Source organism: Odontesthes bonariensis, chromosome 7 (assembly GCF_027942865.1).
Source record: "Odontesthes bonariensis isolate fOdoBon6 chromosome 7, fOdoBon6.hap1, whole genome shotgun sequence".
Lineage (NCBI taxonomy): Eukaryota > Metazoa > Chordata > Actinopteri > Atheriniformes > Atherinopsidae > Odontesthes > Odontesthes bonariensis.
In genome coordinates, this window is record NC_134512.1 from 21,245,107 (window position 1) to 21,264,070 (window position 18,964).

Below are 18,964 nucleotides of genomic sequence, written 5' to 3' on the forward strand. Positions count from 1 at the left end.
GGCTTTGTGGTTGTTGTAGGTGTAGTTGGGGTAGTCGTTGGTGTGGTAGTTGTGGTTGTACTTGTTGTGGTTGGGATAGTCGTAGTTGGTGTGGTTGTAGGCTTTGTGGTTGTTGTTGGTGTAGTTGTACTTGGGGTAGTCGTTGGTGTGGTTGTCGGCTTTGTAGTTGTAGTTGGTGTAGTTGTAGTCGTTGTGGTTGGAGTAGTCGTAGTTGGTGTAGTAGGCATTGTTGTACTCTTTGTGGTCACTGTTGGGGTGGATGTAATTGGTGTGGTTGTAGGCTTTGTGGTTGTTGTTGGTGTAGTTGTAGTTGGTAGGGTAGGTTTGGTTGTCAGCTTAGTAGTTGTAGTTGGTGTAGTCGTTGGTGTGGTAGGTATGGTTGTAGTTGTTGTGGTTGGAATAGTCGTAGTTGGTGTTGTTGTAGGCTTTGTGGTTGTTGTAGGTGTAGTTGTAGTTGGGGTAGTCATTGGTGTTGTAGTTGTGGTTGGTGTAGTTGTAGGCTTTGTGGTTGTTGTTGGTGTAGTCGTTGGTGGGGTAGTTGTGGTTTGGATAGTCGTAGTTGGTTTGGTTGTAGGCTTTGTGGTTGTTGTTGTTGGTGTGGTAGTTGTGGTTGTAGTCGTTGTGGTAGGGGTAGTCGTAGTTGGTGTAGTAGGCATTGTTGTACTCTTTGTGATTGTTGTTGGGGTAGTTGTAGTTGGTGTGGTTGTAGGCTTTGTGGTTGTTGTTGGTGTAGTTGTACCTGGGGTAGTCGTTGGTGGGGTAGTTGTGGTTTGGATAGTCGTAGTTGGTTTGGTTGTAGGCTTTGTGGTTGTTGTTGTTGGTGTGGTAGTTGTGGTTGTAGTCGTTGTGGTAGGGGTAGTCGAAGTTGGTGTAGTAGGCATTGTTGTACTCTTTGTGATTGTTGTTGGGGTAGTTGTAGTTGGTGTAGTTGTAGGCTTTGTGGTTGTTGGTTTAGTTGTATATTCACTAATTTGCGAGTGAGTTGGGATAGGCGGACCGGTGACAATTGGGACGGTTGTTGTTTGACCAGTTGAGGATGATATCGTGGATGGGGTTGTAGCTTTTGTGGTTGTGGGTGTAGTAGTTGGTGTGGTTGTAGGCTTTGTTGTAGTTGTAGTTGGGGTAATCATTGGTGTGGTAGGTGTGGTTGTAGTTGTTGTGATTTGGATAGTTGGTGTTGTAGGCATGGTTGTAGGCTCAGCGGAAATTGTTGGTGTAGTTGGGGTAGTCGTAGTTGGTGTTGTAGGTGTGGTTGTAGTTGTTGTGGTTGGGATAGTCGTAGTTGGTGTGGTTGTAGGCTTTGTGGTTGTTGTTGGTGTAGTTGTAGTTGGGCTAGTCGTTGGTGTGGTTGTAGTTGTTGTGGTTGGGATAGTCGTAGTTGGTGTGCTTGTAGGCTTTGTGGTTTTTGTAGGTGTAGTTGTTCTTGGGGTAGTCGTTGGTGTGGTAGTTGTGGTTGTACTCGTTGTCATTGGGGTAGTCGTAGTTGGTGCAGTAGGTATTGTTGTACTCTTTGTGGTCACTGTTGGGGTAGTTGTAGTTGGTGTGGTTGTTGTTGGTGTAGTTGTACCTGGGGTAGTCGTTGGTGTGGTTGTAGCTATTGTAGTTGTAGTGGAAGGTGGAGGTTCAGGCGTTGTGCTGCCACATATTACCACCGGACAACATACTTGGATCTCATAGTCAAAGCACTTTCCTGGTCTTGGTTGATCTTCCTTTTTACAGATTAAACCATATTTCACATCACATGTTACAACTTGCTTAGTTTCGTCTAGAAAGTCATTGAAGTCTTTGTCTGGCATATCAGCTGACCTACACTCAATTTCTGTTGGATTAGCACAAATATGCTGACCACTGTTAGTAATGTTTTCATATGTTTCCCAGTCATTTTTGTCTGTTCTTGGATCATGCACGTTGTACCAGTCTGACCACTCACACTTTGTAACACAAGGGGTGGTGACTGAGCTGCTCGGTGTTATAGTTGGAGAAGTAGTTGCCCTTGTGGTCGTGGATGAGAGAGTTGTGGTTGTAGCTTTTGTGGTTGTGGTCGGGGTAGTCGTAGTTGGAGTTGGAGTTGTTGTAGGCTTTGTGGTTGTTGTATGTGTAGTTGTAGTTGGGGTAGTTGTTGGTGTGGTTGGGATAGTCGTAGTTGGTGTTGTTGTAGGTGTAGTTGTAGTTGGGGTAGTCGTTGGTGTGGTAGTTGTAGTTGTTGTGGTTGGGATAGTTGTAGATGGTGTGGTTGTAGGCTTTGTGGTTATTGTAGGTGAAGTTGTAGTTGGGGTAGTCGTTGGTGTGGTAGTTGTGGTTGTAGTTGTTGTGGTTGGGATAGTTGTAGATGGTGTGGTTGTAGGCATTGTGGTTGTTGTAAGTGTAGTTGTAGTTGGGGTAGTCGTTGGTGTGGTAGGTGTGGTTGTAGTTGTTGTGGTTGGGATAGTTGTAGATGGTGTGGTTGTAGGCTTTGTGGTTGTTGTAGTTGTAGTTGGGGTAGTCGTTGGTGTGGTAGTTGTGGTTGTAGTTGTTGTGGTTTGGATAGTTGTAGATGGTGTGGTTGTAGGCATTGTGGTTGTTGTAGGTGTAGTTGTAGTTGGGGTAGTCGTTGGTGTGGTTGGTGTGGTTGTAGTTGTTGTGGTTGGGATAGTTGTAGATGGTGTGGTTGTAGGCTTTGTGGTTGTTGTAGGTGTAGTTGGAGTTGGGGTAGTCGTTGGTGTGGTTGTAGTTGTTGTGGTTGGGATAGTTGTAGATGGTGTGGTTGTAGGCTTTGTGGTTGTTGTAGGTGTAGTTGTACTTGGGGTAGTTGTTGGTGTGGTAGTTGTGGTTGTAGTTGTTGTGGTTGGGATAGTTGTAGATGGTGTGGTTGTAGGCTTTGTGGTTGTTGTAGGTGTAGTTGTTGGTGTAGTAGATGTGGTTGTAGTTGTTGTGGTTGGGATAGTTGTAAATGGTGTGGTTGTAGGCTTTGTGGTTGTTGATAGTGTAGTTGTAGTTGGGATAGTCGTAGTTGGTGTGGTTGTAGGCTTTGTGGTTGTTGTTGGTGTAGTTGTAGTTGGGCTAGTCGTTGGTGTGGTTGTAGTTGTTGTGGTTGGGATAGTTGTAGATGGTGTGGTTGTTGGCTTTGTGGTTGTTGTTAGTGTAGTTGTAGTTGGGCTAGTCGTAGTTGGCGTGGTTGTAGGCTTTGTGGTTGTTGTTGGTGTAGTTGTAGTTGGGCTAGTCGTTGGTGTGGTTGTAGTTGTTGTGGTTGGGATAGTTGTAGATGGTGTGGTTGTAGGCTTTGTGGTTGTTGTAGGTGTAGTTGTACTTGGGGTAGTCGTTGGTGTGGTAGTTGTGGTTGTAGTTGTTGTGGTTTGGATAGTTGTAGATGGTGTGGTTGTAGGCATTGTGGTTGTTGTAGGTGTAGTTGTAGTTGGGGTAGTCGTTGGTGTGGTTGGTGTGGTTGTAGTTGTTGTGGTTGGGATAGTTGTAGATGGTGTGGTTGTAGGCTTTGTGGTTGTTGTAGGTGTAGTTGGAGTTGGGGTAGTCGTTGGTGTGGTTGTAGTTGTTGTGGTTGGGATAGTTGTAGATGGTGTGGTTGTAGGCTTTGTGGTTGTTGTAGGTGTAGTTGTACTTGGGGTAGTTGTTGGTGTGGTAGTTGTGGTTGTAGTTGTTGTGGTTGGGATAGTTGTAGATGGTGTGGTTGTAGGCTTTGTGGTTGTTGTAGGTGTAGTTGTTGGTGTAGTAGATGTGGTTGTAGTTGTTGTGGTTGGGATAGTTGTAAATGGTGTGGTTGTAGGCTTTGTGGTTGTTGATAGTGTAGTTGTAGTTGGGATAGTCGTAGTTGGTGTGGTTGTAGGCTTTGTGGTTGTTGTTGGTGTAGTTGTAGTTGGGCTAGTCGTTGGTGTGGTTGTAGTTGTTGTGGTTGGGATAGTTGTAGATGGTGTGGTTGTAGGCTTTGTGGTTGTTGTAGGTGTAGTTGTACTTGGGGTAGTCGTTGGTGTGGTTGTAGTTGTTGTGGTTGGGATAGTTGTAGATGGCGTGGTTGTAGGCATTGTGGTTGTTGTAGGTGTAGTTGTAGTTGGGGTAGTCGTTGGTGTGGTAGGTGTGGTTGTAGTTGTTGTGGTTGGGATAGTTGTAGATGGTGTGGTTGTAGGCTTTGTGGTTGTTGTAGGTGTAGTTGTAGTTGGGGTAGTCGTTGGTGTGGTTGTAGTTGTTGTGGTTGGGATAATTGTAGATGGTGTGGTTGTAGGCTTTGTAGTTGTTGTAGGTGTAGTTGTACTTGGGGTAGTTGTTGGTGTGGTAGTTGTGGTTGTAGTTGTTGTGGTTGGGATAGTTGTAGATGGTGTGGTTGTTGTAGGTGTAGTTGTAGTTGGGGTAGTTGTTGGTGTAGTAGATGTGGTTGTAGTTGTTGTGGTTGGGATAGTTGTAGATGGTGTGGTTGTAGGCTTTGTGGTTGTTGATAGTGTAGTTGTAGTTGGGATAGTCGTAGTTGGTGTGGTTGTAGGCTTTGTGGTTGTTGTTGGTGTAGTTGTAGTTGGGCTAGTCGTTGGTGTGGTTGTAGTTGTTGTGGTTGGGATAGTTGTAGATGGTGTGGTTGTTGGCTTTGTGGATGTTGTTAGTGTAGTTGTAGTTGGGCTAGTCGTAGTTGGTGTGGTTGTAGGCTTTTTGGTTGTTGTTGGTGTAGTTGTAGTTGGACTAGTCGTTGGTGTGGTTGTAGTTGTTGTGGTTGGGATAGTTGTAGATGGTGTGGTTGTAGGCTTTGTGGTTGTTGTAGGTGTAGTTGTACTTGGGCTAGTCGTTGGTGTGGTTGTAGTTGTTGTGGTTGGGATAGTTGTAGATGGCGTGGTTGTAGGCTTTGTGGTTGTTGTTAGTGTAGTTGTAGTTGGGCTAGTCGTAGTTGGTGTGGTTGTAGGCTTTGTGGTTGTTGTTGGTGTAGTTGTAGTTGGGCTAGTCGTTGGTGTGGTTGTAGTTGTTGTGGTTGGGATAGTTGTAGATGGTGTGGTTGTAGGCTTTGTGGTTGTTGTAGGTGTAGTTGTACTTGGGGTAGTCGTTGGTGTGGTAGTTGTGGTTGTACTTGTTGTGATTGGGGTAGTCGTAGTTGGTGCAGTAGACATCGTTGTAGTCTTTGTGGTCGCTGTTGGAGTAGTTGTAGTTGGTGTGGTTGTCGGCTTTGTGGTTGTTGTTGGTGTAGTTGGTGTGGTAGGTGTCGTGGTCGGCTTTGTAGTTGTAGTTGGTGTGGTTGTAGGCTTTGTGGTTGTAGTTGGGGTAGTTGTTGGTGTGGTTGTAGGTGTTGTGGTTGGGATAGTCGTAGTTGGTGTGGTTGTAGGCTTTGTGGTTGTAGTTGGGGTAGTTGTTGGTGTGGTTGTAGGTGTTGTGGTTGGGATAGTCGTAGTTGGTGTGGTTGTAGGCTTTGTGGTTGGAGTAGCAGTCGGTGTGGTCGTAGCTATTGTAGTTGTAGTGGGAGGTGGAGGTTCAGGCGTTGTGGTGCCACATATTACCACCGGACAACATACTTGAATCTCATAGTCAAAGCACTTTCCTGGACGTCTTGGTTGATCTTCTTTTTTACAGATTAAACCATATTTCACATCACATGTTACAACTTGCTTATTTTCTTCGAGAAAGTCATTGAAGTCTTTGTCTGGCACATCAGCTGACCTACACTCAATTTCAGTTGGATTAGCACAAATATGGTGACCACTGTTAGTAATGTTTTCATATGTTTCCCAGTCATTTTTGTCTGTTCTTGGATCATGCACATTATACCAGTCTGACCACTCACACTTTGTAACACAAGGAGTCGTGACTGGGCTGCTAGGTGTTATAGTTGGAGAAGTTGTCGCCTTTGTGGTCGTGGATGAGGGAGTTGTGGTTGTTGTTGGAGTAGTCGTAGTTGGTGTGGTTGTCGGCTTTGTGGTTGTATTTGATGGTGTTGTAGTGGGCTTGGTTGTTGTGCTTGGGGTAGTTGTAGTTTGTATGGTAGATGTGGTTGTTGTTTGTATAGCTGTAGTTGGTGTAGTAGTTGTTGGTGTGGTCGATGTGGTTGTAGTCGTTGGGGTAGTTGTCGTTGGTTTGGTGGTTGAGGTCGGTGAGCAGGGTTCATTTCCTTCTATTATGGTTGAATTAATGCAAATTGCATAGTAGCACATCCCCATGTTGTCAGTGACATTGTAAATGACGTCATATTCTTCATACATTGTCCCATTGAAAATACAGGGACATATGTCAACACATGTTTGATTCTTCTCATCAAATATGGGTTTGTCTTCTGGACATACTGGATAACAGCCTGGAAAATTCACAAAATTAAAATCAAAACATGCAACATTTTTTAGTTAGATAAGAGGTGAAAGAACATGGCCTTAAATTCTTACCCTCAAGGTTTGGTATTGGGTTGCTACAAAGTCCCTCTGGATTCAAACATGTCTTATAGCAAGGTGTGTGGCAAGGGTGGTAGTGCCACTTGCACTCATCAGGACTGTTATAGTAATCACAAAAAACAGCTGGGAAGGAATGACACAGGATGTCATTTAGAAATTAAAACTTACATTCAAATTCACTTTTTTTGCATGAAGAGAAAAAGTTAAACTGCACCTGATGCATACCTAATTTGGGAAAATTCAAATTTAATCTCGTAAAAAAAAAATACTGACAGATATGGATGAAGGGAGCTGATATACAATTAAAAGATATTTTTTCAACCATTTGTAAGACTAAAGTATAGGTAAATTAAGTGTTTATTGTATCAACAGGAAAACAAACATGAATTTGTTCACTGATGCACATTATGTGTCGTCATATTTAAAAATGTAATACACAGTTCGTCTAATTTTTTTGTCATATAATGTTTATTTCAAAATTTAACTAAGCAAAATATTTGATGTCACAATAGAAAAAAATAATAATATTGAGTTACTTCAGAAACTATTCATTAGGTTCACTGTTGCATAGTTTATTGCTTTGTTAATTCAGTTTGAAAGGCAAAAAATACATTTTTAAATCAGTCTCCACTCAACTCATAATGAAACATAAAAAATGTTTTTTGCAAAACCTTTCAAACACTCATTGTTATGGTCAGGTATGTGCTGTTGCTTTAATAATCCTCAAAGGCTGCAACACACTAATCTTTATCAATAAGTAGTTTTACTAGCTGCCTACAAAATACCTGCTTGGAGATTTTCAGACAGCATTAACAATTCAACAATAGCAGATCAAAACACTATTTGAAACCATGTGCTGAGTCAGTGTGAGCATATTTTTCTTTTCTTTGCTGATGTGGTGTGACTGCTTTGTAAAAAGTGCTTTTAAAAACCTCATCTTCATCTATGGATGAAATATTTTACTTACGACAGATGTCTGGAGTTCTCCATGCGACACAGACACCGGCCTCGTTACAAGCTTGAGCGTAAGCTGCAACTGCTGAGCAGAAACACTCACAGTCTCCTCCAGTGTCACAGGCACATGAGTCTTTAATGCAGTTTTCATGAAATGGGCGGGGATCTACCTGTTCAGTCATTCAAAAGTGATCATTCATTTTTAACAATGAGTTTAATATCTTAAATGAAACAACTTCACAGTACAAACACCACCTACTAACCTTATTGTGGCATTCTTTGAATGTAACTCCAGTTATGATGCTGCACATCATTTTTGCCCAGTGATGTCGTTTGTTTGATGCATCACAAGTGTCAATATTCTCTTCCACATCTGGGCAAGTACTGGACACTTTCCAGCTGTTTGCAAACTCTAACGTGTTACTCACAACCAGCTGACCCTGGGTGGTGAAGTCGTTCTCTCCATCTCCATCAAAATTTCCACACAATCCGCATACGTTGCCCTGCTCAAACACACAGGAGTCACTAAGTCATGGGCAGAACTTGTATCATGCTGACAAATGGGAAATGAGAAAGTGTCACAATGGAATTTTTATTAATGTTGCTGTACATTGGTGCCACTGGTGTCACGTACCATTGTGTGTAATAAAACAAAAAAATAAAGCAAACGGACCAGAGCACAGGTGAAACACAATGTATATGTACGGAAACATCTGAACTGCTTTTGTAAGAGATTTCAGTCATGCTTATTTACTGTGACTCACGCTGTGCTGTGGTTTCAGAAGAATGCGAACAGTTGTTTTGCGATCCCACATCACTGCCAGACCAACGTCAGATTCAACCACCAGGTACAAGCCAACCCTCCTTATTCTGTATTTGATCAGCGGGCCATCTTCCAGATCCTCCTCTTCATATTTACCCTTTGATAGTTTGATTTCTTTTCTCTGTCATGAAAAGGGGATAGCTGCATTTTTTACTTCTTACAGAACTGTTGAATTTTGTAGTCCTGTTTAGTAGTTTGGGTACAGAAAACCTGTGAAGTGTTTGTATCTGGTCTTACCCCGAGTTGAATTCTGACAGTTTTGGAGCAAGTGGTGCCTGTAGATCCACATGGTACATTTTCTGTGGTAACTCCAAAGTTTTCCTCAACTGTTTTATTTCCACATTTATTCTTGAAAGAAAGGCATTCATTTAGCATCCTGGATGTTTTTTCTACAGATTGTTATTTGAAGCAAACCTCACCTTTATGTAAGTTAACCATGAAAGTCAACTGTGTCCAAAACCATGCCCCTCGTCTACTGTCGCTCCCTTTTTACTGTTTGCCATTTTATCTGAATGTCTCAATACTCTGTAATACCTTGCAATTTGATACATTATATAAGTAAGAAAGTTAAGCGACTCAGTAGTTCTCAGTGATGATGCAATCTAATGAGTCTCCAAAAATGCCATGAAGGGGGATGATTTCAGACACAGCCTGTCAGTTGGATGATTTGGGCTTGCACTTATTTACCTTCATAGCAACATAAGAACAGTCTCCTTGAAACCCATATGTTCGCTGATCAAATGTATTGTAGTGGCCAGATCCATAAATAACACAGGTTCCTGGACATTTTTTCTTTGTGCACTCCCATCTCCCACTTTTGCAGGTACTAGATTTATCAGAAATGACAAAATATATTACAGTCTTTCAATACGTTAGGTGTGCAGGACACTATAATAGTTACTGTTTGCTGCTTTGTAGTAAACATTAGATTGAAACATGGTCTTACCAGGTGTTGCACTGATTTGGAATTTGTGTTCCAGGGGCAAAAAAACGACCGTCATGCTGACACGGACAGTCGTTTTCCTTCACACAGGAACCTCTGCCATCATCGAGGAGGCCAACAGGACAACGGCAGCCAGACTCACACTCTGTGGAGTCCTGAGGGGGCAGAAAGATCACAATGATAGAAAAGGAGAAAACTGACAGTTACTGACAATGTTATGAATTTGACTTAAAAATGGTCTTGAAACTACTGTGTGGATGTGCACTGTGTGTTACAACACCAGGGTAATAAATAGTTAATAATCAATTTCAGAAAAAATATACTAGTCTCTGATACTTGAAACTGAGTGAACAACAGAGTAATCACTGCGACAACAAAGACTCACACAATCATTGCTGTCCAGATTTAAGCAAGTTTGAGTACATTGCAGTCCAAGCTCTCCTGTTGCTGCACTGGAACAGTTGAAGAACACTTTTGGGGGTGAACATGCTGTAAAAAAAGGGAAAAACTGTTCATTTGTTCAATGTCCACCAATTGAATAGTTCACATGGAAGAATAAAGAAACAACAAACAAGCAGACCTGATGAGCGGCTTCTCCAAGAATGGCAATGAAGCATTCCGTTGTTACACACACTAGAAAAAATATTCAAGAAAGATATGAAAAATATGAGTAATACATTGATAAAAGAACACAAAGTGACTAAAATAAAGTAGTTGATACTCCATTACAATCATGCTGAATCCACAGTCGTGTATAACTAATCTAAAGTCCTCAACAGACTCACCAGTGCTCGTCTTTGATGTTGATGGACTTCCCTGGCTTAATATAGACTCCATTGTGATAACAGGAACATTTTGCCATGGGGACACAATTGCTGTGTTCATTAAGATAGAAACCCTCAGCGCAGGAGCAGCCATCCACAGGCAAAAAGTCAGAGGTGCAGATCTTCTGCTCAGAGCTCAGAGATCTGCAAGTCAGCTGGCATCTCTGATGCTTGTAAGAGAAGACCTGAGACGCTGGGCAGCTCTTTGTGTATTTATCTATTGTGTGGACAAAATTAACATGGTTATTTAATGGATTTATGACTTACAAAAAGAGGGAAGAGTTGATCAGATTCATTACTCATTTGTGATACAACATAATCAAACTCTTACCGCACACATTTTCTCTCCAGTCTGTCAGGAACACTCCCTTAGCTGCACAAGCTCGAGCATACGAGGAGAATACGGCACAGAGGCAGTCCTCACTCTTCTCACAGTTACAGCTAGAATAGGTGCACCGCTACAGGAGAAATCAAATACTTTTAGAAAATGATAGCCCCATTAAAGTAAGAGACAGCATGAGAGAAAGGCCTTGCTGTACCTTGAAGTACATCTGAGGATCCACCACTGAGCGGCACTGGGAGAATGTACTGTTTGGACTTAGGAGCAAGGCACACCAGTGTTTGGCGTATCGCTCTGAAAAAGAACAATCATTTCATTTGTCTTAAATTTATCTGTTGCTCTAAATATAATGCATTCAGGGAAGAAATTAGTGTTGAATATGTGTTGATGAAGATTCTCAGTCATCTAAGTCATAGTAATCAAAGGAGCTTGAATAAGGGCAACTCGACTTCTTCTTGGATCTTGAAGACGTTTCACCTCTCATCCAAAAGGCTTCTTCAAGTCCAGTTGTCCTTATTCAAGCTCTTATGATTCATGTTTAATATACCACATTTGACTACCAAAAAAAAAGCAACCACTGCCGGGTACCATTTTCCACACTGAGGGAACAGGGATCATCCAGTCTTTCCTCCCTGTCAATGCACATGAGGTTCGCCTTCCAGGAGTTACTGAAAGATGTGGCAGTTCCCTCCACAATCCCCTGAGGAGTCTTCATGTCGTCAGACAGGATCATGTTGAAATTCCCACATAAACCTGAAGAATGCAAATATTTCAGAATTGAATTAGAATAAAACAGAATAAAGGGTGTTGGTACATACAAACATAGATAAGACCATTAAATATTGGATGAGAACACACTCATCAGATCAGCTTGTTTTTTATTTCTTTACTTTTCCAAATCTGAATAACTTATTTCATTCAGATTACATAATCAAAGCCCAACAATAAGTAGTGACTTAATGTACAATTGTATCAGTATGTTACTTCCAAAATGTTTCAAAATGCTTTTGCTTGTTAAGAGAAATGCAAATCATACCTTTTGTCTTTGCTTTGTAGCTTTGTTCCAGGCTGATGTAGGCTTGCATGATGGGGACATGCTGGATCTGAATTTGCAACCCAAAACTGGTCTGGAGCAAGATATGGAAGGATGAAGCCTCGAAAATGCTGATGTCGCCTACGAATAAAGAGAAATGCAAAATGAGAAAGATCATTTTCTGAAGTCACAAGCTAAGAAAAAAAAAAAGGTTGAAATCAGAGTTGCTCATTGTTTCACACACCTGAGTGGTACGGCAAGCTGATAGATTGCATATTCTGCTTAACTGTGCCATCATGGGAGAACATTATCGCCTGAATAAACACAGAATTAGTCAATAGAGTGTTGCAGGCGTCAGTGATACTGTTTAACAAATTACTATAGTGTTTAACTCACATTGTTTCTGTCATTGTTCAGCAGGATTTTAAGGGTCTTCAGACAAGTGTCAAACTGCTGGTGTGCACATGGCATCAACTGGACCAGGATGGTAAACTTTGGACTTACACCGTCCTAAAATTTACATTGTAAGAGCACAAATAATTATTTTTAAATCAGATGATTGTATACTGAACTTTTTGCCACTGAACTGTACAAAGTTTATTCACCTTGCTTTCCACTTTTGCCAGTGTGTAGTAACAGTCTCCATGAAAGGTGTAAGTTTTCCCATCAAAGGTGGTGACATGTGAACCCTCTTCAACTGCACACGTAGCAGGTGTTTCAAGACTCACACAATCCCATCTCCCCTTCAAACATGTACTGAAAAGAAAAAAAAATGTTATAAAACACATCAGCTTACTATGAATGAAACACTCTGTTCACACTGTGAAATGCTGGACTTACCATTCTTCTCGGCCCTGTTGGTAAATCTCTCCAGAGTTATAGATTTTGTGATGCTTGCACTGACATTCTGGCTTAGCAATGCACCCTCTCATGGAAATATCATCAAACACAGTTCCTGAAGAGGAAGGTTTTACTCTAATTAATTACTGTGAACTATAGGTGGTATTATTTGTGATTCACAAGACAAGAGAACAAACCAGGTGGACAGAAGCAGCCGTCCATTTTGTGGTCTTCACACAGTGAACTTGTGTCCTGAAGTGTGCAAGTATCCATGCAAGGTGAACCACTCTCTTCATAAACCATGTTGTACGGACACTCCTTAGCTGTAAGAAGAACCAGTATGATAGTATTAAAACTAAGTGGATTAAAGTGAGGATTTAAGTGAATTATTTAACAGTATATCAAGCATGAAAAGTGCTCATATCCGACTTTTCTTCAGATTTAAATGTGTATTTTGTTGTTTCACTTACTTACTTTTGTTTTAGCTCTCTTTCTTTGCTGAGGTGCTTTTTGATGACATCATCATGATATCATCTCCACACCATGTATATCACATCAATGTGATACCCAACGAGAGAAAAACTACTACAGAAAACTAGAGAGAATCTTACCACAGAACTGAGCCGTCCTCCAGTTGGGAGGCTGTCCTCCTGCATGGGAACACTGTCGAGAGAACTCCGACAGTGTACTGCAGACACAGAAGTCATTTGTACTGTTGTCACAGCCACACATGTCCTGCGCACAAGCCTTGATGTAAGCTTCAGGGTCAATCAGTTTGGTGCAAGAGCTCCAGGACTCTGAACGAAGCATTTCGCCACAGGTGGTTTCCTAAAAGGATTACGGGAAGGGAAACAGAGGCATGTTAATATTGTACTACTAATCACAACTTCACTATTGCAAAACTGGATGATAAACTCACAAACTCTTTGCAAGAATCCAGCACATTCATAGCCTCCATTGATTCATCTTCTTCTTCAAACGGATCCTCACAATCATCATTAGGACGATGGGATTTTTGTTTGTTTCCAAACTCAATTGGGCTGATTTTGCGACCTGTTTATAATCAATTCATATTGTCAGAGGCTAGATTACTGAAGAAATTAATCATTACAAAATTATTAAGCATACATACCATCATGAATTAACTCATTGTAGACTGCATCCCCATTGAAGTCTCCACAAAGTCCACAAGTGCGGTTTGCATAGTCATTATCAATTTCAACCTTAAACACAGAGCAAAGGAGTCTTAAAACTATTTTAACAACATTTATGGAATATCTACACCTGTGCAGTTTTTCAAAGGCAAGCACAAAACTATATGGATGTATTATAACCTCCTCATAGAATATAAAATATGTTCAGTTGTGACCTGATCTAATAACAAATTATCTGTTCTAAATAAAGAAAATGAACTCAATATAGTCATTGGAATTTTATGAGAAATTTTAATTAAATCAAAAGCTTTTCACAAACATAAAATTTAAGAATGGAACTCTATCACAAGAGGTTTCCAGTTATGTCGTAATAAAAGAAAATTAAGTTCCAACTTCAAACAATATGAAGAATCATCATAAATCAGTCTAAAGGATTTCTCCATCACTATTGCCGTTATTGTCGAGGAACCTTTGTGTTTTTACCATGACTGCGTCATCACTGTTCCACATGACTGTTATTCCAACTTTGGACTGGAGCTTGATGTAAATGGCATTTTTCTCCACCTGTACCCCTCCTTTGTTGAATGGCAGTTTGACACTGGTTAAAAATGAAAAAAAATAGTATGTTTTTTAACTGTGATGAAACAATGTCAGAATTATTTCCACCTGAGATATGTTGTTGTTTTTTTTTACTTACTGCTCATCGTTGACGGTAACCAGACTCTTGCTGAGGTGGAATGAAAGGTCATTGATGGTAACCACCACATAACTGACTGTAGGGTTTCCATCATTTCCTTTCCTCTTCATGTGCACTGAAAACTCCTGATAGGACTCATGGCAGTCAGAGACCAGGTTGTATTCACACGTACCAGGAAACTGGTACACTTCACCATCAAAGGTCTTGAAGTGCTCTCTTCCCCATGTGCTGCAGATGCTGCTGACATGGTTTCGAACTGGAAAACGTTTACACAGAAAGTTTGAGCCACCAAATTCTCTACTTAGCTGAAAGTGGAACCAGTCTGATACAGTTCTTAATCATCTTTTATTTTTTCAACAGGATAAACTAGTGAAGAAAAAGTTTTAAAAAAGAATTCCATTGCATCCAAAATCTGAGCCTTACCCAGTCTGGCTTGGACTTCTATGAAACTGGCAACAGACAACGCGAGGAAACACAACCACACAGATCTCCCCCTCATCTTTGCGGGCTTGCTGTCACCAAAGCTGGAAGTAGTGTGGACTGTACTTGACTGCCATTTATATTAAGATTGCACAATTTTTTTTCTCACACCCTGTTTCTGAACGGGACCAGAAGTTTTACTGCCAAGACAGAGCAAATATTTGCTGAAGAAATGTCCGACGCCTTTCACAAGTCCCATATAAATTATTCTTACATCCTCCTAATCTCTTTTTTGAACAAATGTGTTTGCACTTCAGCCAAAAATATGCATTCATCCAGGAACGATGAAGCTGCTTCCTTGACAGCTTCCCTGTGCTCTTCTCTTCTAAATAGATTCTTAAATAAGTTTTAATGTGAGTGAAATTCCCTGTGACAAATCAGTGACCCAGGGATTCATAACGCACGTAGGCACAGATTGCTGAGCAACATCAATGAACAAAGATTTCTTACTGCCATATATCTTAGTAATGACAACTACACAATTAACTAGAATAACTTAAAATATTTTAATCCCACTGTAATATTTATAAAACTATAGGGAACATATATATCTTGTGAAAGAACAAGAAGTGGAGACATGTATGAACCAAATATGACTAAAACCAGAAGCCTGGTCTGCCATCTGCTTAATATTTGACAGCCAGGTGGATCATCACTGGACATCCAACAGTCTAGATAATTTCTTTCAAAGTATTCACATTGTTACCAGACAATATCAATGACAACAAAACTCTACTTTCTGTGAACTGGTTAGATTGCGGGGGATCTGGAGCCTATCCCAGCTTCCATGGGGCGAGAGGCAGGCTACACCCTGGACAGGTCGCCAGTCCTGAGATAAATGAGACACACAGCCATGCATGCTCACACTCACTCCTAGGGACAATTTAGAATCACCAATTAACCTAACATGCATGTTTTAGGACAGTGGGAGGAAGCCGGAGTACCTGGAGAGAACCCACGCATACAAGGGAGAACATGCAAACTGCATGTTCTGCACACAGAAAGGCCCCAGCCGGGAATCAAACCTGGAATATATAAGAATGGTGCCAGAAAAACACAGATCTCCATCAAGTCTTCATATTTACGATAGGCTAAGGGAGATTTTAAGCAAAACTGTCTTGAAATTATTTACCAAGTCTCAGGTTTTCTAATTGTTGCATGATCCCCTTGTAGTCAAGTTCAGCAGAACAACTTGTGCTACCTACATATAGGGTTCTGGGTTTATGTCCATGATCTAATTTCCCAGTCTGAAATATCAGATTGTTTTGCCTCTCTCTTGCTACACAAGTGGGGGATGAGAGAAAGAGTAATGACGAGAAAGTCAGGGTAGCAAGTCATGACTTTAGAGTGGTGTTAATTGAAATGCTGTATTATTTGTCCTAATAAGTTGTGGCCTCTGACCTTGACATTTTTTGCATAAACTCTAACATAAATGAAAAAACATCTCATACGCCAGCTCTACATATAGTCCACTTACTTATTGATGTTTCAGCCCTTGGGTCTTCCAAAAATCAGTGTTGCATGAACAGACCTCCAACTTCAACCCAACTGGCAGCATTATGGTGCTTGAGGTGGACTTGATAAAACTCCAGTTCCTCTTTATCTTGATACTTAAGTGCAGGCACATAATAAGGAGTGTGAGAATGTATTGTAACTTGATCAAAAATATTGTGTTAAATAAAAATCATACTAGTGTATCAGGGAAGTCAAGTCAGGGAATTCATACTGGGTGATTATGCTGTCGAATCTGAAATATTTGGTTAGACATTGAGCACTGGTATGAGAGGTATCTGAGTATTGTTTTTTTCTTTTTGACTGTGATGATAAAAGTGTAAACTTTTTGGGAAATACACATTCAATCAACAGATAGCTGAATGTTCAGAGTACATAGAATCCCAAATCTTTTGTGTTCTGGTTTAAACATTTAAATGGCTCATTCAAAATGTTTAAATGGCTTTAATTGAGATGGAGACTGAGTAGACTGAATAGACACTAAGATGACACTACCCCCCTTTAAGGGATGTCTTCAAAGGACATATACACAGTTGGAGAATTTCATTGAGCCATGTCTTGGGATGTCTGTTAATTGGCTGTGCTGCCAGCTTTGTCTCCTGTTTTATTACTTAATCGTTTTGCTATTGTTGCTCAAAGTAAGATTTTATTAAATTTTTTTCAGATACAAGAACATGTAAATGACAGTTATTGTCTATTCAACACATGATATCTATTTAAAACAATTTAGGAGTCCTGTTCAGACATGTTTCAAGAGCATCTGCTAATAATATATTTGGAAAAAAGCGCTAATTTGCTTGCTGTGTGTTAAATATGCAGTTTAAGTTGAATTTTTATTCTGTTTGTTAAGGTTTTCTTTTCTTCATTTTTTTTCTGAAAATGTTATAAACTGAAAATCCAAAGCACATCTTATTAAAAATAAATTAATGTAACAATAAAAAGAATAAAAAGAATAAAATAAGAGTAGGACTTACTCAACCAATAGTGAAACTTTTGAATCATGAATCATAAAACTATAGTACTTTAAAGTTAATATTTGTTTTAATGTAGTAAGAGTACATAAAGCATTATCTTAATTGCATGTGGGTCATGAACGGCACAGGATGTACATTTGAAGTGACTGTGCAACATCCTTGATTACCATCATCCTCTAGCGTCACGTTAACATACATGAGATTTTGAATTTAACAAGTATCTATTCCACGAGTGCATCTCTCTTTCCTATGAATCTATTTTCTTGCCCGTACCTTTCTGCAAGTGATATCTGGCTCTGGAGCTGCACATTTCCAATTTGGAGTTACTTGTTCAACCATTCTGCCAACTGTGCATTGTATTGGCATTGTGTTTGTGGTGTGCCAATAGTCACAATAAATCAAAATCTCCAAAGAGTTCTGCAGTGTTACAGCTGTCGCACAACTTCAAGCGTTATTAATTACTCAAGCTTCCTTTCCAAACCAATTCCACACTTTCAGTCGGATAAAAGCTTATTAGTCATTTGAACAAACTGTGATTATGACTTGGAAACAAATATAAAGTCATCTGGCAAGTTTTCATATAACCATCCAGTTTAAAGCTCCTCCAAGTGCAAATAGGTCTTCATACCACTCCCACAGGAGGACAGCTGCATGATGAGAGATGTCCTCTGTTATTAAAGTTGTGTTGGTTGAAGGAGGACAGTACACTCACCAAATAATCTCCAGACAGTTTCTCAAGAAAAGGCAGGCCTTTTCAAAGTATCTGATCTCTGTTGACAACGTTGTTTAACATCCAGAACTTCTAATTTTTTTTCCATAAAACATATGCGTCAGAATACAGCACAGGCTTTATGTAAGGTATCAAGGCAAATCAACAAAGAGCTCAAATCTACTGCAGTGAATTTATTGTAGTATTGGGATTATGATTATTATTCTTAACACTGGCTTTATATATATTATGGTTTTTACTACCAAAATAAATTGAGGACTTTTTGAAGTTTAACAGAGTTAGATTGTTTTATCACAGTTCTGTCATTTAGGGAGTTTTCCACAGGTTCTGTTATTAGCTAAATAAAAACAGGGTGAACTTTGATAAAGAAACGAACAGTCAGCGTGGGTCAAAGTGTCAGTACAAGCTGGTTTATAAAATTCACTGACATCAGTTCGATAAAGTAGGTAAAAAGTTAAAATGTCTTACAAGCAGGGCTGTGGTGCCCCAATCGACAAGCCAATATTCCGAATGGAGGTTATGTTATCAATGTGTAACTGAAACAGTACAAAAGACAAATCCCACCCAAACTTCAGCTTGTGCCACAGAAAACCACAAGCCAACAGGTGAATTCCCACAGCACCAGCTCCTTCCTCTTTCCAACACGAAAAGGTAAATACAAAGATTAACTCTATAAACAGTTAACTAAACACAAGAAGCAAAACTACTCTATGCCCAAATTAAAAAGAAAGAGTGAATAACAACCAGCACTTTGCTGTGAGTTGAATAAAACAACAGTCCAACCACAGGTAACCCTTGAATTTGTTGAAACATGATTATACCTCACAACTGTTATTTCTATGCCAAATCCTACCTCCACCCAAAAGCGTGATCAGTTAAAAAACTCAGACTTCATTCATTCACAGCTTCAACACTTAAGTGTGTTTCAAAATGGTGTTAAAAGGAGGAACAGGACACAACATAGTGATACTGCATGTTGCTTGCAAAGAAGACATTGGCATTAGACAACTTAAAAACCCACAATATGGCTGAACTGCTAATTATCATTACGTTACAAGATGGACAGCTTGTAACAAAAAATAGTGGCATACAAAATAAATGAATTAATAAAAATCAAGTTAGTGTAGGGGATCTTGTTATAACTATGGATCACCACTGTTGATATGATTCTTCAAGTTGGCAAATAAAGCTGGACAACATTTGGCTGCAGCCACTGAATCACTTTAACCCACCTTTTCTAAGCAGTCTGAAACAGCTCAGAGAGTAATGCTCCTAGCCTCGTAAGCAGGCTCCGAAAGAGGTTGTGCAAGTCAGAGGGG

At 40.2% G+C, this 18,964-nt stretch overlaps 2 protein-coding genes across 2 annotated transcripts; both read right to left on the minus strand.

Annotated features, from left to right (window-relative positions):
• Positions 1-336: 336 nt before the first annotated feature.
• On the minus strand, positions 337-14,448 carry LOC142384871 (mucin-2-like). Its single transcript, XM_075471180.1, has 29 exons — positions 14,373-14,448; positions 13,950-14,205; positions 13,736-13,850; positions 13,231-13,321; positions 13,018-13,151; positions 12,710-12,926; positions 12,296-12,421; positions 12,099-12,213; positions 11,864-12,014; positions 11,655-11,768; positions 11,503-11,572; positions 11,262-11,399; positions 10,814-10,978; positions 10,425-10,519; positions 10,217-10,343; positions 9,847-10,102; positions 9,642-9,694; positions 9,447-9,550; positions 9,065-9,216; positions 8,806-8,944; positions 8,356-8,466; positions 8,060-8,239; positions 7,559-7,798; positions 7,309-7,465; positions 6,336-6,464; positions 6,001-6,250; positions 3,364-3,645; positions 890-1,959; positions 337-575 (listed from the first exon to the last, which is right to left on the minus strand). Exons 1-29 carry the CDS (start codon positions 14,446-14,448, stop codon positions 337-339), a joined length of 5,352 nt encoding a protein of 1,783 aa, XP_075327295.1.
• On the minus strand, positions 3,853-5,485 carry LOC142384540 (uncharacterized). The gene is made up of 4 exons (XM_075470843.1): positions 5,475-5,485; positions 5,036-5,404; positions 4,241-4,998; positions 3,853-4,115 (listed from the first exon to the last, which is right to left on the minus strand). The coding sequence occupies exons 1-4, from the start codon at positions 5,483-5,485 to the stop codon at positions 3,853-3,855; spliced, it is 1,401 nt and encodes a 466-aa protein (XP_075326958.1).
• Positions 14,449-18,964: the final 4,516 nt, after the last annotated feature.

What these genes read in the sequence shown, in the direction of transcription:
- LOC142384540 (XM_075470843.1), bottom strand. An exon ending in GACTACCCCAATCACAACAA is followed by an intron (nt 4,999 to 5,035) that starts GTACAACCACAA and finishes GACTACCCCAAG; the next exon opens with TACAACTACACCTACAACAA. An exon ending in CACACCAACAACTACCCCAA is followed by an intron (nt 4,116 to 4,240) that starts GTACAACTACAC and finishes ACAACCACAAAG; the next exon opens with CCTACAACCACACCATCTAC.
- LOC142384871 (XM_075471180.1), bottom strand. Translation starts at nt 14,448, where the DNA reads ATGAGGGGGAGATCTGTGTGGTTGTGTTTCCTCGCGTTGTCTGTTGCC. An exon ending in GTTCTTATGTTGCTATGAAG is followed by an intron (nt 8,467 to 8,805) that starts GTAAATAAGTGC and finishes CTTTCTTTCAAG; the next exon opens with AATAAATGTGGAAATAAAAC. An exon ending in CTGTCAGAATTCAACTCGGG is followed by an intron (nt 8,240 to 8,355) that starts GTAAGACCAGAT and finishes TTTTCATGACAG; the next exon opens with AGAAAAGAAATCAAACTATC.